The sequence below is a fragment of the Narcine bancroftii genome, chromosome 12 (genome assembly GCF_036971445.1).
Source record: "Narcine bancroftii isolate sNarBan1 chromosome 12, sNarBan1.hap1, whole genome shotgun sequence".
NCBI classification, from domain to species: domain Eukaryota; kingdom Metazoa; phylum Chordata; class Chondrichthyes; order Torpediniformes; family Narcinidae; genus Narcine; species Narcine bancroftii.
The window spans coordinates 83,837,849-83,860,429 of record NC_091480.1 but is presented as its reverse complement, the minus strand read 5'-3'; the positions used below and the strand labels follow the sequence as shown (position 1 = coordinate 83,860,429).

Genomic DNA, 22,581 nt, shown 5'->3' with positions numbered 1-22,581 from the left:
CAGCGCACCTTATCTTTAACCCACTAAGGATGTAGAGGAGCATTAAAATCAGGACTGCCAGGCTGGGTAAGAAAGAGCTTTTTACTCCGCAGACTGTGAGATTGATGAACAGTATCCTGTAAGCGTGTAAATCATTACCAAACATATATATGCATTTATTTGGATTATTTATGTTTCATTATGCAGCTGACGTGGACATTTACCCCTCCATAAATCTTCGTCCGCGAAGCCAAGCCAAAGAGAGGGATGTACTATGTATTCTGTGTTTTTGTGCGAGTTCCATGGTCCAGAGAGATGTCATTTCAGATGATAATAAACTTGAACTAAAGGTAAATAGTATAATTTGTCTCCTGCTCTGCAAGTACAATATTTATTTGTCTTATATATTTCAAAAATGCTTTGCTAAATTGTTAACAAATATGCAACATCATTTCACTGTCAATTTATGTTGAAGGAAGGAACAAATAATTTTGGACTGGTATCATGCATATATTTTACAAAGTTCAAATCCCACTTAGGCAATTAGCCTATTTTCTTAGTGGCTGGCTTTCTCCAATGAAAAGATTTTTAAATGTATATCCTGTGAGTATTTCCCAATCATCTTCTCTTAATTTCTGATGTTTTCCCAGCTATTTTTTTTAAATTTAACCCATGATTACTCTTCATGTGTCAACAATATCAACAAATCGTCCACCTAGATTCCATTTAGAATAATATAAAGGAACAAAAACTTTATTTTCAAATAACTTTAAAGTAATGAAACCAGAAATGCAATATAAACAAAGTTTGAAACAAAATTCCAATAAATATACAATTTTGCATTATTCAGGACTGATGTTTCTTTTCTGTAAACAGTAATAATTTGATATAAATTTTCTATCCATCTTTAATTATTACACCAGGTCTTTGTCACCATAGCAAAGTTACCAATGAAATAAAAGCTAAAGATTATTTGAAAACAATTCCCAAACCTTGGTCTTCCACTACCAAGAAGGGCAATAGTGCATCACCTCTCCCGAAGTCACACACCACCTGATTTCAAAATCTATCTCCATTCCTCCTCATCGTTGTGGCAAAATCTGGAACATTCTGGTTAAAGGCAATGTGGTAGTCGCTGTACTCGCAAGGACTGCAGCAATTCAAAAAGGGAACTCACCACCAACTTCATAAATGTAACAGTAATGAGAGATGGGCAATAAATGCTGGCCTTTTTAAGCAATTTCTATATACCATGAATGAATAAACAAAAGTCTCCCCAACTACAAGAGATTAAACTGTCGAGTACAAACAAATGCTCCACACACCAAGTTTAATTGACAGCAGGATCAGGAAATGACCGACTGGTGCAGGCTGATCACTTCCTTTAACTAGTTGTGTTCTTCCAATCTGATCATGCTTGATCCGCTTTTCAATGTTCATTCCTTGTTCCTGACCATCACTATCAGGTACTTTCCAATTTGCTTCCTAACTTTTCCTCCTCAAACTTTAGGATGTTGCCACTTGCTCAATTCTTTTCCAAGGAAAGTTTTGGTCCCAACATGACTGGAGCCAAATGCAATACCCTAAAGATGAATGAACCATGGTCTACAATCTACATTTGACCTGGAAACCCATGTGTTGGTCTAGGAAAGCTCTGGTTATTTGACACCTGCAGTAAAGCTCCAAGAACACAACAGGAATTATGAAGAAGTTATCTTGCAATTTGTGCTGTGGGTCAGCATAAATTTTCTCTGAATTCAGCAATTTCAATCGTAATCCTAATTTTAACATTTTTCATTTGACCCACAGGACTCCAAGTATGCAACGACGTTAATAAAGGCAAAATACACAGGAATTCTTGCAGTTAGTGATAATTTACTGCAGTTCTTGTTAATCAGGTATAACTATTTCCAATAAAAGAACAATATTTATCTTGACTACATTTTTAAATAAATATACATTTCTTTAATTGTCTTTGTACTGATCGTAAAAGAACACAGATAAAAGTTCACTGTGTCAAAAAAGACAGTACAGCAACTGTGCTGCATACATTAGTTATCATAACATAACTGAGAATTCAAATTGATTTCTAAAGGCAATACCCCTGTAGTCATATTCTGCTTTTATACTTCTACTATTCCAACCAACAGAAAAATTCGAGCTATATTTAATTTGAGAAGGAACTGGATCCAGAATGGAAAATAGAACACCTAGCATTATAAAATTTACAGATTAAATGCAGCATTTTCATGAGGGTTGTGTTCTCCTGCCAGAGCTGTTGACATTTCACTTTCTTAAAATATTGATTTCTATCCCTATGCTGGCTAGTGACCTCACAAAAAACACATACAATTTCCAGCATTGACATTCTCCACTGCCTAATTCCTTAAGACACCTATAGAAAGCGATAAAAGGAAAGATCCAAGGACCGAAGGAAATATTGATAAAATGATTTCCAACATGCTGACAGGCTTTTTGAAATTACACCAAGAAGAGCTTGAGAGTCTTCTGCACATCATGTTATCAGTTTACCGGTAAATTGAATTATAAGACAGCATATTTATAATGAAAGAAAGGGACTAAATAACATCATTGTGGCTTTGCAACATGCTGTCGATACTTTTCCACTCACTTAATTCTGATCGTGTACTGGCAGGCTACGTGCAAACATTCTGTCTTTTAAGCCTTATTTTAAACTTCTGAAAACTGCACAATCAGTAACGCTATATTCAGTACTTGATGCTACAATGGCTTTAAAATTAGAAGAATAAAAAGGAGACTGCAGTTGCAGGCACCCAGATTGTACATTACAATCCAGTCAGTGGTGCAACAGTGACGTCTGGATAACTGAAGTTCAAAGTTCAGGGTCTTGAGTACATTTTCATTAATTATAATGCTTTAATTTTTGTCGGAGTCGCCAGCAGCTGCTCAGACCAATATGGGTGGCATCAGAAGAACTTGACCCCTTTACTGTCAGCAATGGTGATAATCTCTGCCTTTCGCTCAGACTGTAGAGCTTGCAGTGCCCGTAGCAGAAGCCATTCTTCCAAACCATGGAACTCTAGCAAGGACAGAACACAGTCATGGCTTTCAGCACTGATACCGTCGCATTGTAAATAACACAATCCTATGGAAATTTACTAGCTGCTCTGAGCACACATCAGACAGAACTTCCATGCAAGGTTTATTGATATTTGATGGAAAATTCCTCAGCATGGCACTCTTTGGATCGCACACAGAATAACTACCAAATCACAGTCACTCACTCGCTTGTTGCGCACTTTCTTTCTCTGGGTCAAATTCCATTCATCACAATGAGCTGAAGGCTGAAATACATTTTGCTTAACAAATTGTCACTTTATTTTGAAGTACAATATACTCAAATTTTAAATTTTACAAATAGAAGAAGCTGAAAGCATGCGAGTGGATTGTGTGAGGTGTAATAATGAAAGTGCTCGCCTCAGTTGAAGAATTGATAAGGGTGTAGAGGAGGTGAGGAAGATACAAAAAAAAATGCACAAAACGCAATTTAAAAAGCACAGTAGATCATTGTTTGGAAAAAGATTATGAAAAGGAGAGAAATGAAGAATCAGTCAACTCCAGTAAATGTTGCCACAAGATATAATGGGCCAAAGTCTCTTCTTGCGGTACAGATTCTAGGTAGTTCTAAGTTACACAATAATTGAGGTTCTGCAAGAAACAATTTTTTTTATATTTCATAGCAGCTTGTTTAAGAATTCAATATAATAGGATTCATGTTCCACTTTCAGAAGTAAAAACATAGGCAATCACAAGATTGTTTTTTTAAAAAAAAATCAGATGTCAGCATGCATAAAATATACCCCCCGCTATCAAAGGCTTCATAGACAAGCGTTAATAGTGAAACTCTACATGACAGAAGAATATAAACAGCTTAAAAATAGTACTGACAAATGAATATGATGGCAACTAGTCTCTTGCTTCCAATACTACATTAACAGAAGGTAATTATAAATCTACCTTACCTTCACCCTCAGTGTCATCTCCATTGGAGAGTTCATAAAATGTAAATACAGAGTTAGTCAAGCCATTCTTTGAAACCTGCAAGACATCAATATCAGACTGACACACAATACTGTATTGTAAACTTCAAAATGAATACTGTAGTTCAATGACAATCAACCCGAAATTTGAAGTTAGCCCACTTTGTTGGATTATCGGTAAGTGTTAAAGAAAATGATAAAATCAGCATCAAGATTAAATGAATAAATATGTGTGATTTTGATCAACGTCCAGTTATTAAAGACAGTGTGTTTTGGTTAAAACATTCAGCCACATACCAGCTTCAGATGACATTATCAAGAACACCTCATTTATCCTAATTCTAACGAGCAGTGGGAATTTTCTGGTGATCTAGGTAATGAACCTGTGCCAATATATTAGTTGTTTATCTCACTGCTAATCGTGATATCCTGTCGTGTACATACTGCTTTCTTTTATAGAATCAGTTGGGAACTTATTGGACTTTAGAACTGGCAGAAAGGACCAAATGGCCTCTTTCTGCTTCAATTTATAACGTTCCTTGAGGACAACAGTTGCACTTCAATGAAATTAATTATATTTGAAGTAATGCTAGACAAAGTACATTTTGTACTAATTGATGTTACACATTTATAATCAAAGTATTGAGTGTAGGAGTTGGGATGTTATGCTGAAGCTGTTTAAGAGATTGGCGAGGCCAAATTTGGAATACTGTGTGCAGTTCTGGTCACCTAACTACAGGAAGGATATCAATAAGATTGAAAGAGGGCAGAGAAGATTTACTAGGATGTTGCTGGGTCTTCAGGAGTTGAGATACAGGGAAAGATTAAACAAGTTAGGACTTTATTCCTTGGAGCAAAGAAGAATGAGAGGAGATTTGATAGAGGTTTACAAGGTTTTGAGAGATGTAGGCAGAGTGGATGCGAGTAGGCGTTTTCCACTTAGATTAGGGAAGATAAACACGAGAGGTCATAGTTTTAAGCTGAAAGTGAAAAGGTTTAGGGGGAACATCAGGGGAAAGTGGTGGGAGTGTGGAATGAGCTGCCATCAGTTGTGGTGAATGCTAGCTCGATCTAAATTGGATAGATACACGGATGGGAGCGGTCTGGAGGGTTATGGAATGGGAGCAGATCAATGGGACTAGTGAAATAATAGTTGGCACAGACTGGAAGGGCCGAAAGGCCTGCTTTCTGTGCTGTAGCATTGTGTGGTTCTATTTAGGACAAGATACTGTACAAGTGCTATGATTACCTTACCTAACTTCCAACTTTGGATCAATATATGCAGCATTTTACTTTTTTATACAAGGCAAATAGTAAATTTAAATAATTTTCAACAACAATAAAATCTTTGACATAGAAATTATTAAGTATTAAAGTCTTTAATTAGTTTTACATCAACAATTTGCTTTTGTTTGGTGATATCAAGATAACTTCAGAGAAATTGTTTCAATTTTCGGACATCAAACAAGTATAACAACTTTGATAAATAAATAGTTTTGCCCCCTCCTACCCATTGTTTGCATTTTTAAAAATATAAACAGCATCAAGAAGACTGTACATGAGGGTCAGATATCAGTTGAATGTATCACCTGATACATTCTGAATGCATGTATGAATGTATCCATTTCACTGTACTAGAATGTTACACTCATCTTTGTAGCCTCTTGGTGACATGGAATAAGAGTCAATTTTGGCTACAGCTGTAATTAGTTTACGTGAACTCATTTCAGCCAGACTCCTACAGAACGGAGATTTTAATTGCATCATTCATATTGATCAATCTGAAAAATGAAGAGATAATCTATACCTGGACTTTTGAAAATACATGTAAATTGCTTAATTTTAATGTACCAATTACACTGGTCAACAAAGATTTTGCTTTCTGAATACTTTTGGGTGTATTATACGGATTGGGCTGCTAATCACCTTAAAAATTTCCTATCACGTACCTTTTTTTGAGATATAACACATTTTTTGTGATTCCATTTCATATTTTAAGTCTACTTCAAGTCTACAAAACCGTGAAGTGCAACATGATATTTAAAATTCATTTTCTGCCTTCGCACTCGGCCGTCTTCCCTGCTGACCTTGGTGCCGTCAGTGACAAGTAAAACATTTTTCGGTCAGATGAACTAACAATGTGTTAAACACACTAAATTCAATACAAGCTAATTTAATTAACGTCTCCACCTTCCTATAAAATGTACAGCAGTCCTGATACATCAACTCTGAAATCATCTTTTGTGTTCAGCTTGAACTTGTCTCTCATAAACCCTAAATTTTTTGTTTTAGGAAGCAAACCTTGTGAAAAATAATTGTTGTCCAGTGTTACTTTGTAAAATATATTTGCACTGCTATTCTTTTGTTTCTTGTTTCCCAATTTAGTTTTAAGAAAAAAAAGCAAAACGCGATGATCTTGTCTTGGTCTCAAAGGATTTTTCTTAACAAAGATCAGAAGTTACATTACTAGGCTGCCAAAATAAATGCTCGAATAAACAAATTATCAGTGCAATGAACTAATTTTAAAACTCTCCAGATATTTGTTGCTGCACTGTCTGGAACTTGTTAAAAGGACATCTGTGGATTGTGGAAATCAAAGCTACTTCTTACCCACTGATACACGAGTTTCCCCCACTCTTCAGGTCTCCTCCACATTACGAGACAGCGAGTCTTATTTTTATCAATCCACTCTAAATTTCCTAAAAGCAAAAACAAATGGAAACAAAGTTCTTTAACTTTAAGAAAAATATTCCTTAATACGCGAAAACCCCTAGTATCCAGAATTCAACCAACCAGCAAACAAAAAAAAATCAAAGAAAATAAAGCAAAAGGATTAAAATAAATGAGAATAAAACTATCAAATCTCCTCTCATTCTTCTTTTATTCTCATTTTAAAATTACACAAGCCTAAAATTGTAAAAGTATGTATTCTCTGAAGTAACACTTAAACCTTTGGTGAGATTGGGAGGAAATATTCAGCCAGCGGGGTGCATTGGTTGTGCTTTGTTTGAGTAAAACAGTGTTGGTCATGATGAAGAGTTGGTTGATGCCACTTGCTGTTGGAGTGACTCTCTTAAAGAGTCTCCTTATCCCTAAAAGTCACCCTGGTCACAGGCTTTATCTTTTTTTGGGGGGGGGGTTGTTAATTATCTATAAGGTTATTGTTCATCTTTTGGGTGACTCTGAGGAGGGGGAGGAACCTGCAGATACAGTGACGGTTAAATGTTTTCAAAAATTGTGACTGAAAGTAAAGTAAAATGCTTAAAGATTTACATATTCATGGAAGTGAAGTTTGTTCACTGCAAGAACAGTACAGCAATTTTGTCTTTTAAAGAGTTTATTCTTAATACAGGTTTATTATTTAAAGCATGGTAAGAGTGAGTCTTAAGCAACCAGAAAATGCACTTATCCGGTACTACCAGGGGTTTACAGTATTAAATTTAGCAATGATCAGGAGAATATAAAGCATGGAAAACAAATGTTCTGGTCTTCCATCCAACTGTTCATTCATCATATAGTTTACAGTTGCAGCAAAGTACTTCTTCGCAAACGATTACAACCAAAATAATCTGAAAAAAAAAATCAAAATAAAACTGCAGATGCTGCAAATCTGAAATAAAAAAACAGAAAAATGCGAGAAAATCTCAAGGTCACATAGCATCTGTTTGAGGTCACTGGGAATAATTATAATTTCTTGTTTGTTTCTTTACTGACATCAGTTACCACAACATAAACCTTTCTCCATCTGCCTCAGTAGCACAAAATACAATCTCTATACTTCTTAAATCAGAAGGGGACCCAGTGAGCAGCTGATGTAATTATAGCATTACAGTAGAAGTCTGAAAATCCGGACTCCTCAGGGAACTGGTCAGTCCGGATATTCTGGATTCTCAGGCAGAACTTCAAATTTAAGGAGGAATAAAGAAGAGATGAACAGGTAAATTTTGACAGTTTATTCATTAGCAAATACAACATGCTTCATTCATCAAAATGAGAGTTTTAAAGAAAAACAATGTGATCGCTGATACTGCTGTGCATCTGTGGCACTCACGCATACAAAAGTCCACTAAATTAAAAACGTTTGAGAGTTTTCGAAAAGTCCGGATTCTCGGGTGGTCCAGAATTCTGGCATCTGGACTTTTGGACTTCTACTGTTGGGGAAACTTCCAACACAAATTTCTGAGAAGACGGAAGAAATGTATTCTACTAACCTTTTTTCCGGAGTTCTTCTAATACAACCTGGATAGCTTCTAAGGGAAACTTCCCTTTAAATCTAAGTTAGGGAAAATGCTTTGCTCTGTAATTCATCTTGACTAAACCCCTTGTACTAAGGCATTCTAATAAACAATGAAGTACTAATCAGCATTAGAATATTGGAAGTATGGCAAGCAGCCGAATTATATATGAGCAACACACAAAGAAATAATGACGAGGTATACTGATAGCAGGATAAAAAAAATTGGCAAGTTAACAATGAACAATACCCAATTTTTCCTTGAAAGAGCTTCATGGGATCTTTTACACCCTACACAGGACAAATTAAGGGGTTCAGTTCAATTACCTTTTTTTGGATAGCATTTCCATAGAGCAACACTCCTTTATATTTTACAACTTGAGCCACTGGAGGGGAATTGAACCCATAACCTTCTGGCTCAGAAGCAAAACCAACTGATCTAATGTCGTCATACAAGTGGCGGGCACAAATTGGAAGGCCGAGCAGGTTCTTGCAGTACAATCAAATTCCAAACATTTTGATGAAATCTAATATTGACTGCAGATGAAGTACGGCAAAACACTAAATCTTCTGTATAAAGAAAACTAACAATGCTGGCAAAAGGATACTTTGGATCTTCTTATTGTTGAACAGTGGGCTTTCTTGTGCCTCCAGCACATCGATAGTGTAAAGCTTGTGATAACGTAGGTAGGATAGCACCAGTGAACACCATGCCGCCAGCTGCTTGCGCTGGGTGTTAACATTTGGTTGTAGTCTAGCTTGAACAAAAGAATTGTACGAGTAAGAAAATATTTTTGACCAGTAAGTCACTTGAAAACTACATATACAACATGGCCTCACAATAAAAGTTTCACAAAACCAACTTACTTGCAACCAACTCTGTGATAAAACAACAATTGCAAATTCTAATACAAGTTGGATCCCCTGGTAATTCATAATGCTGCAATTTAAATTCTGAAACATGTGCAGAGGGATGTAGGACTCAGATTAATTTTTAATTTAAAAAAATGTAGACATACAGCATGGTAACAGGCCCTTTTCAGCCTTCGAGCCTGTGCTGCGCAATTGCACCCAGTCGACCTACAATTCCCAGTACGTTTTGAACGGTAGGAGGAAACCAGAGTACCTGGAGGACACCCAGGCAAACACAGGGAGAACGTTAAAAATTCCTTACAGACAGCGGTGGATTCAAAGCCCGATCCCAATCGCTGGCTCTGTAACAGTATTGTGCTAACCACACAAACTGTCCCCATTCTTAATCCTCACTTTTAACACAAATATATGTTGAGATGGAATCAGAATCAGAATTTATTGTCATGAACAAGTCACGAAATTCATTGTTTTGCGGCAGCGTCATGGTGCAAATGTTCACATAAACCACCTTACAACAATAAATGAAAAGTCAAAGTAAAGCAGTGTCTTTGGTTCATTGATCATTCAGGAATCTGATGGCAGCGGGGATGAAGCTGACTTTATACCACTGAATGCTAGACTTTAGGCTCCTGTAACTTTTTCCCGATGGTAGCAGAGTGAAGAGGACGTGGTTTAAGTGGTGGGGGTCCATGAGGATAGAGGCTGCTTTTTTATTTTTTAAATTTTTATTTTTCATACTATAAACCATATTGACCAAGATACATAGACATTTTTCTTCTTGAATATATAGTGTCGTTTTCTCCCCCTTTTTCCCTCCTCCCTTCCCTCCCTCCCTCACTCCCTTTCCCATTTATTTAAAGTTCAATCTATAAGATACATTAAACCCGTTAAACAATGTCGTCACTTAATAAAAATAAACAAGAAATTTTACTGAGTCAGTTCATTTCGTTGTCTTCTCCTGTCATTTTAGGTGGTGGAAGTCTATGGTAGGATTTCTCTATTGTGTTTCATGTATGGCTCCCATATTTGTTCGAATATTGTGATGTTATTTCTTAAATTATGTTATTTTTTCTAATGGAATACATTTATTCATTTCTATGTACCATTGTTGTATTCTCAAGTTGTCTTCTAATTTCCAGGTTGACATAATACATTTTTTTGCTACAGCTAGGGCTATCATAACAAATCTTTTTTGTGCTCCATCCAAATCAAGTCCAAATTCTTTGTTTCTTATATTACTTAGGAGGAAGATCTCTGAGTTTTTTGGTATATTGCTTTTTGTGATTTTATTTAATATCTGGTTTAGATCTTCCCAAAATTTTTCCACTTTCTCACATGTCCAAATTGCATGAATTGTTGTTCCCGTTTCCTTTTTACAGCAAAAACATGTCTGATACTGTTGGGTCCCATTTATTTAACTTTTGAGGTGTGATGTATAGCCTGTGTATCCAGTTATATTATATCATGCGTAACCTCGTGTTTATTGTATTTCTCATAGTTCCGGAGCACAGTTTCTCCCATGTTTCATTCTTTATCTTTATGTTTAGATCTTGTTCCCATTTTTGTTTAGGATTACCATTTGTTTCCTCGTTCTCCTTTTCTTGCAGTTTGATGTACATGTTTGTTACAAATTTTTAAATTATGATTGTGTCTGTAATCACATATTCAAAATTGTTTCCTTCTGGTAACCTCAGACTGTTTCCCAATTTGTCCTTCAAGTAGGTTTTCAGTTGGTAGTATGCAAACATTGTATTGTGAGTTATATTATATTTATCCTTCATTTGTTCAAACAATAATAATTTATTTCCCGAAAAACAATTTTCTATTCTTTTGATCCCTTTTCTCTCCCATTCTCTAAAGGAAAGGTTATCTATTGTAAAAGGGATTAGGTGATTTTGCGTCAATATTAGTTTTGGTAGTTGGTAATTTGTTTTATTCCTTTCTACATGAATCTTCTTCCAAATGTTGAGCAGATGATGCAATACCGGTGAATTCTTACGTTGCACCAATTTTTCATCCCATTTATATAGTATATGTTCAGGTATCTTCTCCCCTATTTTATCTAGTTCCAATCTGGTCCAATCTGGTTTTTCCCTTGTTTGATAAAAATCTGATAGGTACCTTAATTGTGCGGCTCTATAATAATTTTTAAAGTTTGGTAGTTGTAAGCCTCCTTGTTTGTACCATTCTGTTAATTTATCTAGTGCTATCCTCGGTTTCCCCCCTTTCCATAAAAGTTTCCTTATTATTTTCTTTAACTCCTTGAAGAATTTCTCTGTTAGACGTATTGGTAATGACTGAAATAGATATTGTATCCTTGGGAAAATGTTCATTTTAATACACTTTATTCTTCCTATCAGTGTTAGTGGTAAGTCTTTCCAATGCTCTAAGTCGTCTTGTAATTTTTTCATTAATGGATGGTAATTGAGTTTATATAGATGGCCGAGGTTTTTATTTAGTTGTATACCTAGGTATCGCATTGCTTGCGTTTGCCATCTAAATGGCGATTCTTTCTTAAACTTTGAGAAATCCGCATTATTCATTGGCATTGCTTCACTTTTATTTGCATTGATCTTGTACCCCGACACTTCTCCATATTCCTTCAATTTCTTATGTAATTCTTTTATTGATATTTCTGGTTCTGTTAAGTATATTATAACGTCATCTGCAAATAGACTGATTTTATATTCCTTCTCTTTTATTTTTATCCCTTTTATTTTATTTTCTGTTCTTATCAGTTCTGCTAGTGGTTCTATAGCTAACGCGAACAGTGAGGGAGATAGTGGACATCCCTGCCTTGTTGATCTGCTTAAGTTAAATTGTTTTGATATATATCCATTTACTGTCACTTTTGCCAATGGCCCCTTATATAATGCTTTAATCCAATTTCTCTGGTAGGCTGAATTTTTGTAGTACTTTGAATAAATAATTCCATTCTACTCTGTCAAAGGCCTTCTCTGCGTCTAAAGCAACCGCTACTGTTGGAGTTTTATTTCTTTCTACTGCATGAATTAAGTTAATAAAATTACAGATACTGTCTGTTGTTCGTCTTTTTTTAATAAATCCAGTTTGGTCTAGATTTACTATTTTTGGTACAATATCAAAGTATCTAAACAAATATATCAGAGAAGGCTACAGGCTGGTAAATAAGATTAATACAAATGGGTTTTTGATGGACACAGTCAGCTAAAGGGTATGGCCCGTTTCTGCATATCTCTTATACTTTATGAAATTCTATCGATTGATCCTCAGTTATTCTAAACATAGACTCCACTAAGATTGGCTTGTAGAATATTTTCTTCTGAATATTAATTTCAATGAGCTCATTCACATGTTGGTTGTCTGACAACTAACATTTTATTCTCAATTCATTCTAGAGATAATATGATCATCTCTGTGCTTATGCTTGCAGTGTGTCATTTAATTCAATTTAACTGCTAAAGCTTTCACGTCTTAATTTTACGTTTGAACCCTTGCAACTTTTTTACTTCGTAAAATTACCTTTCCATTGAAACTTCATTCCAGGGAAAAGGGACTGATGGTTGTGTGGAACATTAATTCTTCATGACCCTTGGCAAGACTTAGTAGGTAAAACCTAATTACAATCTTATGTACAGGTTGTCCTCAACCGACGACCATAATTGGGACTGAAGGATTGGTCATAACTCAGATTGGTCCTAAGTCTTAATGAGGTATTAAAGCAATTTTTCAAAAAAAAAATTCAACAAATGAACCTTTAATGAAGAATCTCAGCATATGAACAGTATTTTTTTTAAAAATGTGGTTGTATGTGCGGGTGGACAGATTTCACGTTGGTCGTAAGTTGAGGACGACCTGTATAAGTTTCTGTGTATGTCTAGAGTCATGATGACTTTGCAAGCAAGTGAAAATGCTGTGTAGTTTCCTGATTCTGCCCTGCACCAAGCATGCTGATGAACAAATCAAAGGTCTAGATTTACATTAATTTTACCATTATCTTGTCAGCAAGAGACTGCTCACATACAAATTCACAAAAAGATAATGAGTGTTAAAAAACCAAAGGTGTGATTTCAAACCCTCTCAGCAGAAATGCAATTGGAATAATGCTTTGCAAAACCCATTACTTTTATGCAGATGATGTGTCTGCTTTAATTAAGTGGCACATTTTCAAATTTTCTGCTAATCTTTGACAGCATTCGGGAAAGCGTGTCCAATATCCAAACATGTTCTATCTTTTTTGTTATAACCAAGCTATATTTAGTATCCCTACCCTAAGCAGCAATCATTACTGGTGACAGCGAATGGTGAAATTAACATCCATTGACACTTGTAGTTAACCTTTGGATTTTTGTTTCTTTTAGTTTTTTTGCTTAAACTATGAATTTATATTTCCCAATGACTGTGAGGTAAACAGAAGGTGAGGCTTCATTATTCACATTTTTTCCCCCAACTCCAAGGTCATCCTACTTGAAGAATTCCTTTCGCGTCTCAGTATGGCGAACCAAACATGAGCTGCCTAATTGCAAAGCGTTATTGATGGATGTCTGATGAGTTCTTAATTTATCTTGTCTTATTTATCTACGAAAACATAGAAGGAAAGGTACAGAGCAGTGAAAAAGATCTATCGCTTAACCCTACTATCCTCACAATTTGATTTTTCCTGGAGGACCGTCTATTGTGAGAGGCTAGATAATGTGGACAGGCCATTTGTCTGCATTCTGTGCTCACCTGGCACTCAGATATAAAAAGTGTGGACATTAGATAGACATCACACATTTTTCCTCTTTAACCAGTGGTTTCTGAGGCTATTTGCAGAAACTCTACACCTCACTCTACTACTACCAAGAGAACATCAACTGAATTGAATATAGCAGTACACCCAAACATTGGTCTTCGAGTGAAACACACATCTCCCAGTAAACCTACCAGTTCTCCAGAAGTGGGAGAACCAGTACTGGTACGAGACGACTGGGATAATAGAGGAGTTATTTTAAAAAAAATTGAGTCCTTGTTCTTACTCCGTACTGGTGGGAACTAAAATATGGGAACAGAACATCAACCAAATTGAGAGCGGTGGATGATCCTATGGCCACACCCACCACTCATGACCCCATGATGAGATTCCAAAACCTACCATCGATAGTCCAGAAATATCTTTAGAAAGTGAGTCTCCTTAAATGTTGACTGCTCAACTGAGCAACCCTATGGCTCCACAGAGCAGCCCTACATCACAGCACAGTCCTATGGAAAGTCCCAATGGGGTTCACCAAAGACGAAGTTCACAGTCCTTACCACCAACGGAGGTGTCACCCTAGAAGGCAAAGAGCCTGGAAAAGTTGGAAAGTACCCTCTCTTGTCTTATCTCTCTAAGACAATCCAAAACAGAGAGACGACCTCCAGAAAGGCTGAAGAATTTTGTGCAATTACCGGTTGGTCTATCCACTCATTCTTACATTATTCAGTAACTGTAATCCTCACTATTTGCCTAGGGGCACCACATAGTTATCATGGTTTAGTTTAAGTTTTGCCCATATGTTATTTTCACAGAGCATTTATTTTGCGGTGGGGAAGACTGTTATGTATATATGCCTGTGTGTGTGATGTTGTTACCACTCTTATATACTGTATACTGGGGGAAACCATCTGTATCTTGTATTATACCATGAAAGAAGCTTCACGTCTCTGTGTACTAAGTATTACTAAATCATGAATATATAACATATTTGTCCTATTTTTAAAATCAAGGTTATGACATACTTACATGCTTCTGTAGCCTGTTAAAAATATACAACTTGATTAATCAATATCTCCAACATAACTCAGCTGTAACGATCAACGCAGCTTAGGGAAAAATTGTTCAAAATAAAAACTTTTCAAATTAGTCTGAGTAAATAATTTGGCCCTTTGAATCTGCTTTGCACTTCAATAAGTTGATGGCTAATCTGGTTGTAACCCGAAATCCTTATTCCATCCCACCAATTTTGTAATTTTCTCCTTCTTGCTGGTGAATGGTGCAATGACGACAACAAATCAACAAAACCAAGATGATTGTGGACTTCAGGAAGAAGTCAGGGGTGCACGACCCAGTCCTCATCGAGGGCTCAGTAGTGGAAAGGGCCAATAACTTCAAATTCCTGGGTATCAACATCTCCGAGGATCTGTCCTGGAGCCTCCATGTTGATGCAACCACAAAGAAGGCTCGCCAGTGGCTATACTTTGTGAGGTGTCTGAGGTAGTTCAGTATGTCACTCAAGGCTCTCGTAACCTTCTACAGATCTACCATGGAGAGCATTCTGGCTGTTTGCATCAGTGCCTGGTATGGAGTCGCCAACTGTCAGGACAAGAATAAACTCCAGAGGGTTGTTAACTCATCTTGCGACATCACAGGCACCAGACTTCATTCCATGAGGACATCTACTTGAGGTAGTGTCTTAAAAAAAGCAGCCTTCATCCTCAAAGATCCCCACCACCTAGGCCACATCCTCTTCTCTCTGCTACCATCGGGGAAATGGTACAGGAGCTTAAAGCCAAGCATTAAGCAGCACAAGGTCAGCTTCTTCCCCGCTGCCATCAGATTCCTGAATAATCAATGAACCAAAGACACCGCCTTACTTTTCGTGCACAATTATTATTATTATTTTTATTCTATTTTTTATAGTAATGTTGTAAGAAGGTAATAATACGCATGTTTGTAATACGACGCTGCCGCAAAACACTGAATTCCATGACTTGTTCATGACAATAAATCCTGATTCTTGCTCGAGAAGGTATCTAATTTTGCCTTAAAGATATTCAGAGGGGACTGCCAAATTCTGACAAGGCAAAAGCAAAAGTGCCTCACTGCTTAACAAGATGAGAGTGTAGAGAATTACAGGAAAGATACGAGCACGGATAGAGCATTAGCTGATCAGAAGAAAACAGAGAGTGGGATCCTATTCTGGTTGGCTACCAGTGGTGCTCTGCAGGGGCCATTTTAATGACTTGGTCTCTGGAATAAATGGTTTTGTGGCTATGTTTGCAGATTGATTCAAAGATGGGTGGAGAGGCAGATAGGGAGCAGGATACAGAGAGAGTTAGATTATGAGGACGGGGGTGGGGGGGGGGAAAGAAGTGGCAAATGAAATATAATGTTGGAAAGGGTACAGTCATGCACTTTGGCAGAAGGAATAAAAGGGCAGATTAATATTTGGATGCATGGGGAGAAAATTCAAAATTCAGAGGTGAAAAAGAACTTGCGAGTCCTCGTGCAGGATACCCTAAAGGTTAAGCTCTAGTTGAGTAGGTGTGAAGAAGACAAATTGCAATGTTGGGATGCATGTCTAGAGGAATTGGATAAAAGAGCATGGATGTGATGTTGAGGCTTTGCAAGACACTGCTGAGGCCCATTTGGCATTTTGGGCTCCTTACTTAAGAAAAGATGTGCTGGCATCAGAGAGGGTCTAGAGAATATTCACAAGAATGATTCCTGGAATGAAGAGATTTGCACATCAGAAACATTGACTCCTCGGAGGGGGGGGGGGGGGGAAACGGATGGGACCACCTCATAGAAGCATTTTGAATGTCGAAGGGCCTAGACAGAGTATAGGTATGGGAGTCTAGGAAAATAGGGCTTCAGGATCGAAGAACAGAGGAGCAGAGGAATTTGTTTAGCCATAGACTGGTGAACTTCTGGAATTTGCTACTGTGGAGGCAGGTCATTGGGTGTATCTGAGAAATAGATTAATAGCTACCTGAATAGTTAGGGTATCAAAGGTTATGGGAGAAGATGGGGAATGGGATTGTGAATGGATCAGCTCAGGACGGAAGGAGAAGTAGACCATTCGACAGGCTGAATGGAGCTCCTTTATCTTATGGTTTGAAATGGGTACCTCTTTTCAAACAATAGTGACACATAGTCTACATTCTCACACAATGGAAAACAGCTCTCCACATCCACCCAGTCAAGAAACACCAGGATTTTATACTTCCATCACACCACCCCTCGTTCTTCTGAAAGTCTGAGGATGTACAAATTTAGCCTGTTCTACTTTCCTTCAAAATAACTACCTGCTGATTCAAGTTATCAAGCTAGTAAACCTGTTTTATTTCCTTTCTTAAATAAGTAAGTACAATTTAGTACAAAATACTGATATGATCTCACTAATGCTTATAATTGGAGCTTCATCTCTCTATTTTTGTATTCAATTCCTTTCTCAATATACTGTATGTCAGTGTACAAGGCAACTGGGTGTATAAGAGGACCTCCCCCGCCCCCCCCCCCAGGATTTTCACTATACTCGCTGTACAAGACTACCCTAAGTCTGGTGCTTACTGCCCCAGTAGTCCTTTACCAACCAATTTCACAGGTGTTTTTGATGCTGCTTTAATAGATAATAGTATTTCTTGCATTGCTGTATTACGGAGGGATGGAAATTAGCCATTTTAATGTCAAAATTTGTTGGTAATTTCTGTGCTATTTCATTTCTTTTCATAAAACGACTACACCATGAAGCAGTGGCTATGAAATCTTTGCTGTGCTCTTGGATGTCTTTTGCCCACTTAAATGCAAACATTAATATTTTATTTCTTGATAAAACATATCCATTTTGATGCAGCTCATGGATCCTGCCTGCTACATGCTTCTCTAGAATCGGCTAGTGTGCACTGCCTCCTCTCCGTGTACATTAGTTAAAACTTGAGCCTTTCCAAGAAACCGTGTGTTTAAAAGTACCTGGTCACTGCAAGATTTATTATGATTGGGCCTGCTGAGGCAGTGTAAACAGAACGCACCTTGGGCCCCTGGCTGATTGTTTACTCTTGGTCAACTGTTGCAAATGACGATTGTTAGCTTTGGTTGCTATACTGTTATTTTAAGTATGTTAGATAGGTTTATAATACATTTTTATTGTGTTAATATAACATTACTATTAATCCAGCTTCCTAAATGCAAGCTTCAGTAGAAAAAAATATTTAGTGGTAGGACTGTAGTGTTTCACGTCTCCAGAATGGAGGACCATCGCCTTCCCAAGATCATGTTATATGGCGAGCTCTCCATTGGCCACCGAGACAGAGGTGCACCAAAGAAGAGGTACAAAGACTGCCTAAAGAAATCTCTTGGTGCCTGCCACATTGACCACCGCCAGTGGGCTGATCTCGCCTCCAACTGTGCATCTTGGTGCCTCAGTTCAGCGGGCAGCAACCTCCTTTGAAGAAGACCGCAGAGCCCACCTCACTGACAAAAGACAAAGGAGGAAACACCCAACCCCAACCCACCAATTTTCCCTTGCAACCGTGCCTGCCTGTCCCGCATCGGACTTGTCAGTCACCAACGCCGCCTGCAGCAGACATGGACATACACCTTCATAAATCTTCATCCGCGAAGCCAAGCCAAAGAAAGAAAAATTAAGTTCAGATTTTATACTTGGCATACCCCTGGTTTTGGGGTGACACTTTTAAAATTCAAATACCATCTTATATGCCAACATATATGGTACATTTTGTGAGTTTGCCTAATTAGTTGGTGTGCCTTTAATGGTAGTTTTTAAAAATAATTTTATGCCAAACCTAATGAATTTTGCAAAATACAGTGAAAACAGTAAAATAGGAAAAAATGATTCATGTTCTATTAAACTTATTTGTAGCTTCTCATATCCACATCTCACCACATTTTAAACCTACACATTCAGGGTGGGGTTGAATAAGTGGGAAATAACATAAAATTCACATAACTCCCAGATACTGATAATCTTGAACAGAGCCCAAGCGCACTTCTCTCCTCCCCCCCCCACCCACCCTTTGACTACCAGCAACGAAGGGAAGCCAATGTACAAAATCTCACCTACACCAGGGCGGCACGGTTGGCTCAGTGGCTAGCGCAACACCTTTCTAGCGCCAGCAATCAGGACTGGGGTCCGAATCCCGCACTCTCTGTAAGGAGCTTGCAATGTTCTCCCTGTGTCTGTGTGGGTTTCCCCAGGAGCTCCGGTTTCATCCTACCGTTTGAAATGTACCGGGGTGTGGGTTAATTGGGGGAAGATTGGGTGGCACAGACTCATGGGCCGAAATGGCCTGTTACCATGCTGTACGCCAAAATTCAAAATTTAGAAAATTAACGAAAAAATTTTAAAAAATATATAATTTTAAAAAACAGCCACATGCAGAGCGTAGCTGCAAAAGCAGGTCAGATGCTAATAATCTAGTATCAAATGATTCAGCTTCTAACTCCCTAAAGCCTTCTATTTTCACAACAGCACAACAAAGAATGTGATGGAATACTCTTCACTCATCTGGCTGTGTACAGCTCCATCAAATGTCAAGATGATCAAAACAGCTCAACTAGATGGTTTACCCTGAACATTCATGTCCGGAAATTAAATGGCCAAAACCAATGCTTTTCTGTACTTTGTGATCCAATTTCTGTAAGAGATGAACTTCAATGAAAATCAGGGACTTGCCATACAAGCTGTAGAGACTCACATTTTTGTCCCTTTAATGCTGAACAAAGGACCTTAGACATGTGCAGTGGCATCAATGACATACATCTGGATGACACATTTTTGTTATTATTGAAATAGCCCCGGGCTATCTGCAGGACAAAGTTGCAGAAGCAGGCTTCCAAAATACCCTGTGAGTCCTGCTTTGGAATAACAGCATTGTAGGACCCATGCAGATGCACATTTGGTACATATAGGTGGGCACAACATTGTGGGCTGAAGGGCCTGTACTCTGCGTAATGTTCTATGTTCTAAATGTCCAAATTATCATTCTTTTGATCATCTCACTCTTGACCTTTAGTCAGAGGAACTGAGTCTGTGGGACTTGTTGCCACAGATGGCACAGGAAGCAAGGTTGTTGGGTGTATTTAAAACAGAAATTGAAAGGTATTTACACCGGTCACGGTGTAAAGGCTGGGAGTGGGGCTGAGTGATAAGGATTAGCTCATGATTAAATGGCAGAGCAGATCCGACAGGCCGATTGGCTACTTCTGCTCTTATAACTTGTGACATCGCAAAAAATCCTGACCTCCCTGACTTTGATTGGGCACTTTGAAGTGATGCAATAAGTAAGGAATGTCCTTAACTCATTTAAGGACCCTATGTTTTGTATGTCAGATACTATTTACATTTCCAAGTAGTGGGTCCACAATCAAAATGGCATCTTGTGTACTGCATCATGGTTGCTTCATACATCTGTTCAAGCTTTCAGCAGTGATGGATCATGGTTGCATGAAATGCAAAATGCAATGGTACAGCTCCTGAAGGATTCTTGACCCTCAAGTAGGACAACCAGCAAACAGAGTCCACAACATGCAAACTTCCCTCTGACCCTTGAACCCTACTGACTCAGAAAGAAATTGTCATTCCTGCACTTTGCAAGATCAAAATCTTGCAAATCTACATAATGGTGCATTTTGACCTCACATACAGTGGTCAGATAATGCAGTTCACCGCTACTTTCTCATGAACAATTAGAAATGGGAAATTATTGCTAGCTCCTGCTATGATCTCCGAAACACCTGGAATTTTTTTTTCAAGAAAGAAGCAAAATGTTAATTAGTTCCATCCCCTTGAATCTCTTCACTAGATCCTTGGCTTCCATTACACAATAATTTACACACATTCATAAAATCAATAAAAATCTCAGTATTATACAATGCACTTGCAGTCCACAATGGTCAATTTTTAGAATGGGTTATTGATTTTTTGAGGAATACTGATGAAAACTTATTTGTCTTTGGGTTTTCCCTAATAATCAGAACGAAATTACGTTCTCTGTTACAACTCTGGATCAGGAAGGTTGGGGGGGAGGTAGGCTGGTAGTCAAGACTGGAGAGCATGTGGGGTGTTTCAAGGGTGGATGGGGCAAATATCTGTGTGAGGGTTTAGTCTGTTAGAGGAGATAAAGTGTCAGTGGTGGATATTGATTGGGGTTCTGGAACATGAAAAAGGGGCAATACGGTTAGTGCAATGGTGTTACAGCGCCAGTAGCTGGAGTTCAAATTCAGCCCTCCCTGTCAGGAGTTTGTCTCCCCGTGTCGATGTGGGTTTCCTCAGGATGCTTCAGTTTCCTCCAACCCTTCAAAACATACTACTGGGGGTTGAAGGTCAGTTGGACAGCACAGGCTCATGGGGTGTTCCTGTTTTTATTTATTTTTTTAATTTTTCACACCATAAACCACATTAACCATGATACATACTTTTTCCTTTTCAAATATATACAGTGCCACTTTCTCCTCCCATCCCACCCTCCCTACCTCCCCCCCCCATCCATTTAAAGTACAAAATCTAAGATACATTAAACCAGTCAAACAATGTTGTCATTCAATAAAAATAAACAAGAAATTCCACTGAGTCAATTCTTTTCATTTCCTTCTCCTTCCGTTAATTTAGGTAGTGAATGTCCCCGGTATTGTGTTTCATGTAAGGCTCCCATATTTGTTCAAATATTTCTATATTATTTCTTAAACTATGTTATTTTTTTCTACCTGTTTAATGTAAAAGAAAATTAAGAAACAACAAGAACAGAAGGAACAGGAGCAAGAGCAGCCATCTTATTATTCAGCAAGATTATGCTGAACCTGACTGTTCCCCATAATCCTTAATACCCCTGCTATTTAAAAATCTATCTCCTGTGCCTTAAATGCATTTGACGAGGCTTCATTGGGCAGAGAATTCCAGCAACTCCTTACTCTCTGAAGAAGCAATTCTTCCTCATCTGTCTTGGACATACTCCCTTGATCCTTGAAGCTGCACACCCGAGCTTCAGTCCCTCCTGCCAATGGAAACAACTTAACCATTCCTTTCAGGGGGATAAGATCTCCCAGGGCCAGGCCACTCCACCCCTCTTCACAAGGCAAGCCCCTGATGTTTGGAATCGATCGTGAAGTTGTGAGGGAAGTTTGGTGGAGTTGCACCTGGGCCCAGAAACTTGTGCTTTGGTGGGGGGGGGGGGGGGTTTGGATCTTAGGGAGTTGTTGGGGGGGGGGGGGGTGGGAAAGGGAAGTTGGCGGTACCTCGGGAGTGTGGGGTCCGGGGGAGGGGGGAGAGGTGACTCTTTCTTCCCCTCCCCCTTGACCACTTCCTCCGTCAGCGGCCGCGGGGGCCCGGTGACATGGACTCGTTGAACCCCGCACCTCCCGGCCGAAACGCGAAGAAAGCGAGACTTACGTGTAGAAAGGGGGGAAGTTGTACTGCCAGGGCCACTCGAAGCTCATGGCGGAAGCGGCGACCAGTCGGTGCTGCTCCCTTCCTGCTCCCCCCTGCACCAGCGCGCCCTCTCAAGATGGCCGGCGTGCAACAGTTCCTACCCCCAGACAGGTGCTGACCTCTCAACTGGTTTTCTTTTTCTTCTTGCAGGGAACCTAAATTAAACGTTAGGACTGATTAAAAAAAAAAATCTGCAATGTTTTTGCAGAATTTTCTATAATTTCTGTTGGGAGTGAATAACTTTCCAGTGGTTTACATGCAGGTTTCCTCAGAGTATTTCTTTGGCTTGGCTTCGCGGACGAAGATTTAT

General features: G+C 38.4%; 1 protein-coding gene across 1 annotated transcript; it reads right to left on the bottom strand.

Moving 5' to 3' along the window:
- Window positions 1-704: 704 nt before the first annotated feature.
- vps25 (vacuolar protein sorting 25 homolog) lies at window positions 705-22,327 on the bottom strand. The gene is made up of 6 exons (XM_069907300.1): window positions 22,233-22,327; window positions 8,844-8,989; window positions 8,213-8,266; window positions 6,612-6,700; window positions 3,984-4,059; window positions 705-3,040 (listed from the first exon to the last, which is right to left on the bottom strand). Exons 1-6 carry the CDS (start codon window positions 22,277-22,279, stop codon window positions 2,928-2,930), a joined length of 525 nt encoding a protein of 174 aa, XP_069763401.1. The 5' UTR covers window positions 22,280-22,327; the 3' UTR covers window positions 705-2,927.
- Between the last annotated feature and the right edge of the window lie 254 nt (window positions 22,328-22,581).